This window comes from Mandrillus leucophaeus, unplaced genomic scaffold (genome assembly GCF_000951045.1).
Source record: "Mandrillus leucophaeus isolate KB7577 unplaced genomic scaffold, Mleu.le_1.0 Scaffold148, whole genome shotgun sequence".
NCBI classification, from domain to species: Eukaryota; Metazoa; Chordata; class Mammalia; order Primates; family Cercopithecidae; genus Mandrillus; species Mandrillus leucophaeus.
The window spans coordinates 5477084-5490171 of record NW_012101454.1 but is presented as its reverse complement, the minus strand read 5'-3'; the positions used below and the strand labels follow the sequence as shown (position 1 = coordinate 5490171).

Below are 13088 nucleotides of genomic sequence, written 5' to 3'. Positions count from 1 at the left end.
CCCAAGCAGAGCTCTCCAGGCTGTGATCCCCGCCCAGCCCAGGTCTTCGGCTCTCCCAGCTGGTAAATGACACCCATGGCAAAGCACAGCTCTGGACGGTGTCCTTTGGCTTCACTTGCTGCTCTAGCTGGCCAGCCTTATGCTTGGCTGATTTAGGTTTTCCTTTACGTGAGTAAGGGGGGCAGCGTTGCTCTAAGAAAATTTTATATGTTTCCTGCAAATGGGTAGCACATTTGACATATCAAAGGATCCTGAAAGCTAGGGTAGTCATTTTGTTCATAGAACTCACTGCCCTGGTCGCTCACTCTTCACCACCCCTCCCCTGACAGAACTACTCTGAGATGGGCTGACATCTTTCTAGCCACACCTTCATGTTAAAAATGCCTCAGCCAACTCACACCAGCTAGAGAACAGTTGATGGCAATTATGGGAATATTAGCAACACTAAGTTCTCTTTAAATAGCATTTTTTCCTGACAGAAGCCAAGACATTTGAAATCTGGCTTGGCATTCAATCTGTAATTACCCTCATTGCACCCTTCTCCTAAATAATTTCCAAAGTGATATGAATGAGGTTGAAACTGTAGCTCAGCTTAGTATTTGCTTTTTTTCCCATAAATAGTTGGTGTCATAGACATACTATTTTATCTCTTCATGCTCATGTAGTCGAATTGTTAGACTGATGCTTAATAACTGTTCTGAGAAAAGAATGTGACTTGGCAAACTGGCTGTCGTTTCTGCTTCACACCATGGGGAAAGGGAGTAATGATGCCCTGTGTGTGTTTGTGAACATTCTGAGGTGTACTGTTCCCATCATCTTAGCTCCCAAAGAGGGGATGTCTTCAGGCTTTATGATCTTCACATCCTCTGCTGCAGAGAAGCCCCCAAATCCATGGATTCTAGGTGTTCATTGTGTGGTTCCTGAGTGCTTCAGGTGAACATTATTTAAAAATCCATACTTACAAAGGAATTCAAGTAGAAGATATCTGTTTTGTCTATAAAGGAATCTGCCATTATCATCTTTTAATTCACATGTTTGAAAATATAATTTGTATTCCTGGGTCCTCTTATTTATTTTTTTATCTTTGAGATGCATTCTCACCCTGTCACCCAGGCTGGAGCACAGTGGCGGGATCTCAGCTCACTGCAACCTCCGCCTCCCGGGTTCAAGTGATTCTCCTGCCTCAGCCTCCTGAGTAGCTGGGATTACAGGTGCCTGCCACCACACCTGGCTAATTTTTGTATTTTTAGTAGAGACAGGGTTTCACCATGTTGGCCGGGCTAGTCTTGAACTCCTGACCTCAAGTGATCCGCCTGCTTTGGCTTCCCAAAGTGCTGGGATTACAGACGTGAGCCACCACACCCGGCCTCTGGGTTCTTTTAAAGCATGACTTGATACACAGATGTTTCACTTATTTATAGCTTTTCAAGAACACGCACATTACATGATGGGAAGTGAGCTCCATTTTGACGTATAAATTGATTTCTGCCTCCTTTTAGGAATGTGTTCATGTGATACTTTGAAAAATACAATGCTTCGAGTCTGCCTCTTTTTTCCAGTGTTCTCTGCAGCTGAGTATCATGCGTATTTTTGAAATGGGAAGAATTACCTTGTTTGAGTTCCCACTGTGTCACATAGCATACAGGGATCAGGTTGACTTCTCTACTCCCCCCTGGCTTTTCTGAGTCAGTTCCAGTTCTCTCTGGAAGTGTGGGCCCTCCAGGAACTCTGTCCGAGGACAATAGGATTGAAGAGCATAAAGCTGCAAGATTTGGAGTCAGCTGCCTGGGGGTGTGGAGTCCTGAAGTGGGCCCCTCTGATTCTTAGGAGTACCTCTCTCCTAGTCCTCAAACTGGCCCGAAAGGCATCCTGTGATTCTAATCCAAATGGTGACTTAGGCAGCCTCAGCGACCAGCTAAGGAAGTGCTTCCCGAACTTTTACTTACATAACAATCACTGAGTGGTTGCTAAAATCATTTCCTGGGCTCTACTTGCAGGGATTCTGATTCAGTAGGTCAGCAATGGCTCAGGAACTTGAATTTCTAACCAGCACATAGGTGATGCCCATGCCTCTGTTGAGGACACACATTGTGAGAACCATGGCTCTGAGAGACTGAGGGCAAGCTGCAGGGGTTAGGGGAAGGGTGGCATGGGCTCTGGAGGACAGGTGGGTCTTGGGTACACTTAGTGTTAGAGAAGGATTGCAGGAAACGGTGACAGTTACCAGTTACATTCAGTATGATTGGCATTATTTGGCACACACAGCAACCACAACTGTAACTTTCCACATTTACCACTGTTTTATGTGATTTGGGTCTAGAAGGAAAATGGTCAGGGGCCAATTTTCTAGGAACCAGGGAGGTTATGTTATTCCTGGATTACACTAAATACTGGTCATTTTAAAAAACTTTTATTGCCGTATAATTTATATGCCAAAAATTCACCCATTGTAAGAGAACAGCTCAAGGATTTCTGGTAACTTTATATTGTGCAGCCTTCACCACAGTCCAGTGTTAGAACATTTCTGCGGTCCCAGATAGCTCCCTCCAAGTCTAGTGCTTTTGATTGTTTGTGAATTCTGTTATGTATGTGTTCAAATACCTTTCCAATGAATAACAATGCCTTTTAGAACTCTTCGTATTTTTTCATTGTTCTAGAGTCAATAAATAGGTCACAGGCCACCTGTTTCATTAAGTTAGTCTTAATAAATAAGTTTGTGAGGTTTGTGCCATTTGCCTAAACTGAAATACTTCAACCAGTGCATATTATTATAATACTGACTATGTGCCAGGTACTGCTTTGCCATCTCTTAAAATAATGCTTTAGAAGTGTACTTCTCATGGTTTAAAAGAGTACTCTGTTAATGTAATAGTCATATATTTGAACACCCATTGTGTAGCATTCAGTGCACTAAAGGATATAAAGATGAATAATACATTGTCCCTGGCTTCCAGGGGCTCAGGACTCTAGAAGATGAGATGAAAATATAAACTAAGAAATAGAGTATAATTCTATAATGAAGTCCACTGGAAAGTCTGAAGCTTAGAATGGCAGAGTGAACAAGTGGCATTAAATCCTATACTTTTTGTGCCATATACGGAGTGGCATTCTTGCTCTGGACATTGGTTTCACTGCCCCATCTGAACTCTGCCTTCCAAACATGATCTCTCTTGAAGGCCTTTTCAGATACAAAGCTTTTCCTTAAAAAACACTGTGACCAGAGTATCCTAATAAAAGGATAACAGTTTTAAGCATAATGATCCCAACAGTGATGCATCCTCTGATGGTCTACATTTTATAGTGAGAATCAACAACCCACTTAATCAGCAAACATCTACCTGTGCTGTGTTAAGTATTTTGGAGCAAATTGAAAAACAAAAAATTTCTTGTCTCATTGAGAAGATAAGACTTGCATATATAGAATGAAAGCAGAGGTGCAAAGAAGCTTATGGTAAAGTTCTGCATTAAATATGAGTCATGCCAAAACCTCCAGGACAGACAGTAAATGCTGTGTGGAACTAGGTTTTCTGTCCCTAAAACAGGAGTGCTGAATGCCTCTTAACCATTCTGGGGCAGGCAGGGCACAAGGGGCATTATAGAACATGTGGTTGGGTTATACAAGGTGTATTAGTCCTTTTTCACACTGCGATTAATATAAAGAACTGCCCAAGACTGGATAATTTATAAAGGAAAGAGGTTTAATTGACTCACAGTTCAGCATGACTGGGGAGACCTCAGGAAACTTAAAATCATGGCAAAGGTGAAGGGGAAGCAAGGCATGTTCTTCACAAGGAGGCAGGAAGGAGAAGTGTGGAGCAAATGGGGGAGAGCTCCTTTTAAAACCATCAGATCTCACGAGAACTCACTATCAGGAGAACAGCATGGGGGAAACCATCCCCATGATTCAGTTACCTCCACCTGGTATCTCCCTTGACTAGTGAGGATTATGGGGACCATGGGATTACAATTCAAGGTGAGATTTGGGTGGGGACACAAAGCCTAACCATATCACAAGCCAAATACCATTGTAAGGGGGAGGCATAAAGTTAAAGAGGGATTTCTTTCCCCCACATATATTTGTACTGGACTGTCATTTACTTATCTGTATTAATTAAATCTCCCAATTTATATTAGCTATGTAGAAAATAAAAGGACTGGATCACATTGGAAGTTGAGAAAATGTGCAGTTACTAGTCCTATTGCTTCATTTAATGGTGTTCTCTTTTTTAAGCTTTTCCCCATTTGTGACAGAAAAACAAGGCACCTGCTTTCCTTAGAGCACCACTGATAATCTTTGGTATGATCATGAAATGATTGTGCTTGAGAAGAAAAATGGGCATAAATAAAGCTAAAAAGCTAAGATGCCTTATCCATAGCAATTGTTTGTTTCGTTTTCAGAATCGAACCTTTTCCTTCATTTTTCATATTTTTGGATTGGGTTTGTTGATGTATATCTCCTGTCTCCTCAAATGTATTCCAGTATGAGGAACATGGGAGAAATGTCTTACTTTTATTCAGAGGCCACCATGGTTGAGAACCATGAACATGGCCATCAACTGGTGGGTTCATGTGACTTCTTCTCTAGATGTGGCATGCTCTGGTTTTGAATATTAGGCTGGTCAGAGAGCAGTGTCAGTCCTCCTCCTACTCCATGGCCAGTACCAAAGACAAGCAGTCCAAATGACAACAGCCCTGCAGTGAAAGGTAAAAACAGCATTTTATCTCCCTGAAATGACAGCTGCCTTCCTTTCCAGTGGCCTAACCCGTTTTCTGTACTACTTTGCTAATTTCCATTTGAACTTCTAGGGCTCAAAGCAGGGCTGTGAGATGGAGAATTTTGCATAATCCCAGAAATTACATTCTGACTTCTTTTTCTGGCTTAATGTCCTCATTCATAATTCCCTTTATCAAATTGTACCTAATGTGAACGAGTCAAATATCTACATGTGATTGGGTGGTCCCCAAGTTTGGTTGGAAATACCAAGGTATGAAAGGCCTCTGAGGTTTGCTATTTTTAGCCAAAAATACCATTGCCACCACCAAATAGGGCATTTAATTTGTGCTCCTCAGAAAGGGCCAGGTTTCGTAGTTGTCAAAAGAGGTCGTTTCAAGTTCATGAGATCTGTTCTCTTTTGGGACAGGTCCCCCAAGGGAGCCTCTGCTCAACTGAAGATATCATCTGTGTTTGCAGCTCTAGCTCTGTTTCTTTGGTCATCACTGACTTTCTCTTGTTGGCCACAGGAAGTTAAAGGAAGTGTCATTCCATTATCATCAAAAAGTGTTCCTATGATGTTCTTTTAAGTGTTATGCAAATAAGTTGCACCTGCTTTGTCTCCAACAGTGGCTGCCTGGGGAATGTGAGGATTGTCCCAAAGCACAATCACTGACTCCTCACAGCAAGGCCATGGTAACACTCGGAGGACCTCCTAAGACCCTTGAGGAGGTTAGAAGGAAGGGGAAACAAGCGTGTAGCATATTTTCACTGGAGTCATCTTTAAGATATTTTGATATCCTCTAGCAAGAATAGAGATAGGCTAATCCAGTGAAATCAGTCATGCCCCATACAGTTTCCTTGGGCCACCTTCTTCACGACTAAAGCAAGATGAGTGACTCCCTTTTTGTAGGCAGTACCCTGCCCACTCCCCCTCCAACTAAGCTATAGTGAGCTCTCTTGTTTCAGATAATCATATCAAGATAAACCAGGCGATTCCAGGGCTAATTGCACATGGAATTCAATGTTACATAGTAATAACTTGCATATTACCAACTAGTCTTGATATAGTTTTCTCACTATCATAGATACACTGATTTTTACATGTAGATACATTGATATCTACGAAAGACTTTTTTTTTACAAAAAGAGAAAGGGAGGGGAATCAGAGGTATAAAGTGGTCAGTACCCTATCTTAGCATTTCAGTGCCATTTTGATGAAAGGATCAAAGACCCTGTTTATATTGATATAATCCCATTGCTTCTATCCCCTCACTAACCACTTTTAGCAACTTGTCCTACCAATACTTTCTGAGACTCTTTTCAGCCAGATGGCAAGCACATTCCTAGCTGCTCTCAGCTAGAAGGATCACCCATCAGAGACATTTTCTTCATGTTTCTGACACTCCCACCTGTTGGAGAAGAAAAAAGGCACAGGTCATCCAAGCCAATGAACTTAGATTCTCATGTGGAATGATTTATGTCTTTTAAACAAAGCCTTCATCTTATTTAGAAATAACTTGCATGAAGCACTCTTTTGAGAATGTTCTCCTCATCTGGAAAATAATTTGGCTGTATGATCGTGGTATTCAGGAAGTTACGGCAGGTGTTTAGGTGGAAGAGCAGAAGGGAGTATTCCAATGAGGCTGAAGAGTGAAGGGAATTGACCCCCTGGGAGAAGGGAAGGCATGTCGGGGCCCTCCTTTTGACAGGAAAGGATTGAAGAAGGCAATGACCCTGAGAGAAGAGGAGAAGCCAGGCCTGGGCGCCAAACCCTTTTGGGCCTGTTGCTTTGACGGGTAAAAAGAGTGGCCATAATCTTTCTCCTGACCCAGCAGATTTGAAAAGATTCCTCCAGCAGGCAGTGGAAAGCCCCTTGCTTTCTCAGCCATTCAGTCTGATTTCTGAAATAACTATGCTATTTCCTGGTTGTGGTGAAGTGGCAGGGCCTGAGGGTTTGAGCAGCTTTTCATGGGCAATGGCCATTAGTAGGGTTGGGGTGCAGGTGGGAGTTTGTTAACACAAGAGCTTGTTATTCACAGAGCTTCAGGCCATGGTTTGGAAATGTTAACCAACCGGCCAACCAGCCACGGGAGTTGAAATTCCCTAACCGTTGTCAGAGACAGAGTGCAAAGGGATTTGTCTGATTGAACATCCTGCATTTTAAGATGACCTGGACCTGCCTGCATCCCGCATGGCAGAGGCGGCCATTTGGAAGGTGGGTTTGCTCATGTTTCCTCTTCTCTCCCCAGAACCTGCTAAGGCTGCCTCAGACCTGACTGCCTGGTTCAGCCTCTTCGCTGACCTTGACCCACTCTCAAATCCTGATGCTGTTGGGAAAACCGATAAAGAACACGAATTGCTCAATGCATGAATCTGTACTCTTCGGGAGGGCACTCACATGCCGCCCCCAGCAGCTCCCCCGGCGGTAGCAGAAGTATAAAGTGATCAGTATGCTGTTTTAATAATTACGTGCCATTTTAATAAAATGAAAGGGTCAACGACCCTGTTTATATTGGTATAATTATTTACTCTTATTTGGTTTAAAGGGTTTTCATGTATCTCTATGTGGATCTAAACAATACAGGATTGTCTAGAAGCGGTTTCCAGGCCGCCGCTCTCCTGCCTACATCCCATCATGGCTGCTGCGGTGTCACTGGGCTACCATGAGATCCAAGTTGAAATCAGGAGCCTACTTTGATGGTAGGTTTGAATGACGTGTCCTGAAGCCTCAGAGGCAGCAGGAGACTATCAAAGCTTAGATGCCTCCTTCTCTGCCCCCAAACTCTGTCCCACTTGGAGGAGGGCTGTAGGAAGATTCCTTCCTGCCAAGCCACCTTCCAGTGAGCTCTGGATGAAGCTCTGGCCAACCAAAGACACTGTCCCCACAGCAGGTGCCTGGTGGGCCACGTGTTCTCACACAGGTAGAGGAGCTGGGCTTCTCGCCAAGGCACAAACCTTTCTATGGAAAGCAGCCATATTTGCAGATACCACTGTCTCCTTTTGTCCTCTTTGTGGCTGGAATTCAAAAGCATGTATTTCTGAAGCCCCTTGTGACATTGTTTTTTTTTTTTTTTTAATTAAACAGAAAAGATATTTGACATGCAAAGTCAAGTTGATGGAGTCTGTTGTGGGGACTCAGTGATGTGCTGAGGAAAGTGCTCTGGGTGTGGGTGTGGGGACTGGAGTGGGACAGAGGAGAAGGATGGGTCCCAACTGCAGCCTTGAAGCTATTGATTTGACCCCGTGCACCACCCAGGTAAGGCAGCAGCAGGCAGGACGACACGGGACTTGAAGGATCAGATGGGTGGGAGCCACAGTTTTACATTTGGGCAGCTCGGATACTCTGCCACTATTACAGACCCCAAAGCTGGCACCTCTCCCTGCCACGCATGTCACAGGTGACCTGCTGAGGGCCCACACACATCTGTGGTAGCCCATGTATACCCCTTTCAATGAACTAGAGGCCCAGAGTAGGGGTGGACTCCAAGACTGCCCCAGGAGATGGTTCCCCATGACTGGTTGGGCCAGGAGGTCTCTCCTGGACTCCTGCAGCTTCAGTGCCCAGCTCTGAAAGGGCTTCCTGGGGCCACTTCCTGAAATTCACACACACAGGAACGGCTCATGGAAGGGCCTGGCCACAGCAATCACCTCCATCCCTACAAGACACCTTGGAGAACTGGAGATGGGGGACTGTTGAGGTGTTCTTTCTCTGCACAGGAAAGTGCACTGCAGGTGAAATGGGGCATGTTACAGAGTTCACGGAACCCTGCTCACATCCGGGCCTACCATAAGCTATCCAGGGGGTCTCCTTTGTTAGAATCTCATTTAGCAGATTCCTCAACCTGGCATTGGTGGGCTTTGAGGGTATGAAGAGTTCAGCACCAGGACCTCACCTTATAAGCCTTCCCGCACTCACACAGGAGGCCTTGCTGTACCCCCAGCCTCTGCTCCCCACCCTGGGCCTGTGCGTTTGCTGTGCACATCTCCTGGGATGCCATCACAACCCCACCTACCCTTCCCGAGCATACCCAGAGCCGACGTGCTCCACAAGGACCTCTCCAAGTGCACCCCCAGGTCTCCTGTGAGGAACCAGCCCTCACCTTTCCCTGACACTTCATCAGTTCCTTCCCTCCCTTCCTGCCTCTCTCCCATCTCGTCCAGCAACACTAGGATGGTGCTTGCCCTGGCCTCACAAGGACTGTGCTTTATGCATGTGCCTCTACCACTAGGTGCTATGACCCCAAAGAACAGTCTCCCTGTTTCTCCAAATCTCTGTCTCCCCAGCAGTCAGCACCCTGCAGTCACTTTGTCAGCAATGGATTAATGATTACAGGAGTCAAGCTGCCCTGTGTGGAATGTGGACTCAGTCCTAGTTTCATCCTGGTTCACATTTGCAGCTGTGAAAACCCTGCAACCACAGTAAGAAGATGAGGGAGGAGGTCCTGACTCGCTCCGTCTAGGCTGGAAGCCCAGAGAGCTTGGTGGGGAAAAGGGTGGGACAGCAACACAGGTGGGGTTCATCTATTTCAAATGGATTACTTTAAATACTAACAGGTGGCATTTAAAAGTTGCTCTGTAGGTGAAGGGGAGAGGATTGTAGTAGCTGGACAGGCTTCGCTACAAGGAAAAGGAAAGAATTGCACGTGGAGGCATTTTCTCCCCAAATTTTCTTGACCTTAAAAAAAACGAAAGATTCAATTCCCTTTTGACCTTAAAAAAACGAAAGATTCAATTCCCTTTTCTATCTGCAATCCGCTTGGCCAGCCTCTTGATCCCTTTTGATACGCGTGTTTTGATCCGGGCTCACGCAAAGCCCGTGGACCACCTTTTCAGTTTAAGAAGCAGCAGCTGCTGCCTGATTCTCTTTTAAGTGGCCTGCGCTGCCTGATTCTCTTTTAAGTGGCCTGCGCTGCCTGATTCTCTTTTAAGTGGCCTGCGTGCCTGCCGTGCCAAAGGGCTTCCTCCAAGACCCACCTCCCGGACCCTCCTCAGCCACCCAAGGACTGGCCCTGGCATGAAGAAGACAAAGGTACCATACCCTCTTCCTGTACACTCCCACTTGTCCCTCATTTTCATTTCATGATGGGAGCCTGGTCTGAATCACAGTTGCGCTGAACCCTTTGGGGAGATTCAGAGAGCACCTGTTCCTGGAAAGCTTTCCTGCCAATCCAGGTGGGGTGGTCCACCAGCCTCCCTTCCCTGTCCGCCAGCCAAAATTTAAAGAATATACAAATTTAAGAGAGGGAGGCAGAGACAATTCTTTTTCCTTCTTTCCCCAGCTGGCATGGGCTCTTGGTGTACGTTATAGACTCATTTCCTTCAAAATGTAATTTTAGAAATGTCAAATTGATTTTTGAGCTCTGGGAAAGTGAGAAAAGCACCCGTCAGCTTCAGAATTAGAAATGCACCAACTTAGGACAAACCATCACTTTTTGTCAGTGGTTTTTCCTAAAAAGATGTGATCTACTCAGAGTTGGCAGCCCTGGGCGGCCCGAGGCATCGGTGGGCCTGTAAGCAGGGCTTATGCATAGTGTTATTATTACCAGACAGGGGTCCTGATCCAGACCCCAAGAGAGGGCTCTTGGACCTCATGCACAAGAAAGAATTTGGGACGAGTCCATAGAGTAAAGTGAAAGCAAGTTTATTAATAAAGGAGGCCAGGTGCAGTGGCTCACGCCTGTAATCCCAGCACTTTGGGAGGCTGAGGTGGACAGATCACCTGAGGTCAGGAGTTTGAGACCAGTCTGGCCAACATGGTGAAACCCCGTCTCTACTAAAAAAAATTAGCTGGGCATGGTGGGGCGCCTGTAATCCCAGGTACTTGGGAGGCTGAAACAGGAAAATTGCTTGAATCTTGAGAGGCGGAGGTTGCAGTGAGCCATGATTGCTCCATTGCACTCCAGCCTGGGTGAAAGAGCGAAACTCTATCTCAAAAAATAAATACATAAATAAATAAATAAAAAAGTAAAGGAATAAGGAATGGCTACTCCATAGGCAGAGTAGCGGCATGGGCCGCTTGACTGAGTATACTTAGTTATTTCTTGATTATATGCTAAACAAGGGGTGGATTATTCATGAGTTTTCTGGGAAAGGGGTGGAGATTCCCCTTTTTGGAGTAATCACCTCTTTAAAGCCTCACCTCTTAATACTGTTGAAATGGCAAGTTTCCAACGCATGAACTTTGGGGTATATATTCAAACCATAGTAGGCGTGGTGGGAAATGGGCTGCGTGCCCAGCTTTTTTCATGAGCTGGAGTCTTACCCTCAAGGACCAAGAATAGAGAAAGTTCCTTAAGGCAGAATTGGGATGCTGTTATTAGAGAAAGAAAAAAATGGATGCTAGACAGGAAAATACAAGACAATCACTCTAGTTTCCAGTGGAAGACTTTCAGGAAATGCTTTTCCAGTCTTTCAAGAGGGCAATGAAACAGGGTTGTTAAATAACTGCAGTGGTTCCCAAAAAAAAACCCTATTAAGCACCTCCCACCTGTGCCATGAGGCCACTCCCCAGCAGGCACTGGGGCTGGAAGTTTGGAGCTCTTAGTGGCCCGTTGAGAATACTGACCTTCCCGCTGACTTCATGGGATCACAAAAGGAGTCCTAGAGCTTTTTGCTTCCAACCTGCTCATATCCATGCAAAGAAACTGAGGAGACCAAAGGAACGTCAAGGACTAAGTTTAAAGTTAAGGAAACCCAAGACTAATCATCACATTCCTGTGGTTACTAGTCTTGGTTTTCCAGGACTGACTCCCAGGCCAATGCTTCTTAAGTGTTTGCTAGGAATTAAAAGTTGTAGAAAACAATTTAAATGCAAAAACAGGCAAAACTCCTGTCCTTCATGACCGCTTTTATGTTTATTTTTTCAGAAGTTAGTTACTAAGCACACCCTTTGGGGATAGCATCCAGGAGAGACATTTAGGACAGTTGTTAAGTTTGCTCTGAAACCAGACAAAGCTGTGGTCAAGCCTGGGCTCTGCCTGCTTTAAGTCATATACCCTCTCCAGCTTGTTTTCTCATCCATAAAATAGGAATAGTAACATTTCCTTCCACTTGGAGTCATTACAAGGATTGAGTTGATGTCCCCAAAGACTTTAGTATTGTACTTACAAACAGCAACACTCGAGTGTGGAGAAATGTGCCACCAAGGTTCACTCTCGGTAAAATGTTGGAAGAGGGAAGGGAGAGATTTGTTAAAGGGCACAAAATTATAGCTAGATAGAATAAGTTCTGGTATTCTATAGCACTGTAGGCTGACTGTAGTTAACAATAACATATACTTCAAAATAGCTACAGGGAGGATAGTGAATGTTCCCAACACAAAGACATGATACATGTTTGAGATGATGGATATGCTAATTACCCTGATGTGGTCACTATACATTATATGGATAGAAACAACACTATGTACTCCATGAATATATACAACTATTTGTCAATTTTTTAAAATTAAAATTTTAACTAAATTTTAAAAATGTGGCTGGACATGGTGGCTTACTCCTGTAATCCCAGCACTTTGGGAGGCTGAGGTGAGTGGATCACCTGAGGTCAGGAGTTCAAGACCAGCTGCCCAACATGGTGAAACCCTGTCACTACTAAAAATACAAAAAAAGTAACTGGGTGTGGTGGCAGGTACCTGTAATCCCAGCTTACATGGACATTACATGGGAGGCTGAGGCAGGAGAATTGTTTGAGCCCGGGAGGCAGAGGTTGCAGTGAGCTGAGACTACACCATTGCACTCTAGCCTATGCAACAAGAGTAAGACTCCACCTAAAATAAAATTAAAAAATAAAAATAAATAAAAAAAACACTGATCCTCTCCCAATGAATTACCTTGCATGAGACACGCCAGGCTCTCTTTTCTCTTCCTATCATTTATTACCTCATTCATAAATATGGGAATGGAGGGAGGAGGACAGGACTAGAAAGTCTATTGAATAAGTTGTCCCTGATTTTTCCATAAAGCTGGAAAAAATTCTGTGGTAAGACTAGGAGATATTAAGGGGATTCTTGCGTCCACAGACAAAAGGGACACATAACAAAACTCACCAATCTTAAAGGTATCTTGAGAACAAATCACTAATTGGAACACTGATGAACAGAAATTAGAATGCAGAGCAATTAAAACTCTCATGCATTGTTGACAGGAATGTAACATGGAAGCCACTTGGGGAAACAGTTTGGCAGTGTCACAGAAAGTGAAACACATGCTTACCATACAACCCAGTAATCCCACACCTAGGAATTCACCCTGAAGGAACAGAAAAAAAAAAGGGATGTCTATACACCAGTAACAGACAAACAGAGAGCCAAATCATGAATGAACTTCCATTCACAATTGCTTCAAAGAGAATAAAATACCTAGGAATCAAACTT

At 44.4% G+C, this 13088-nt stretch overlaps 1 protein-coding gene across 2 annotated transcripts in view; it reads left to right on the top strand.

The window, feature by feature from the left end:
* Positions 1-7820, top strand: part of ICA1 (islet cell autoantigen 1, 69kDa) — a 138807-nt gene extending 130987 nt beyond the window's left edge. For both annotated transcript variants that reach the window (XM_011974733.1, XM_011974732.1), the window contains exon 13: positions 6964-7820. In XM_011974733.1, the coding sequence (XP_011830123.1) occupies positions 6964-7085 (122 nt within the window). In that variant the 3' untranslated portion in view covers positions 7086-7820. The remainder of the gene's footprint in view (positions 1-6963) is intronic.
* Positions 7821-13088: the final 5268 nt, after the last annotated feature.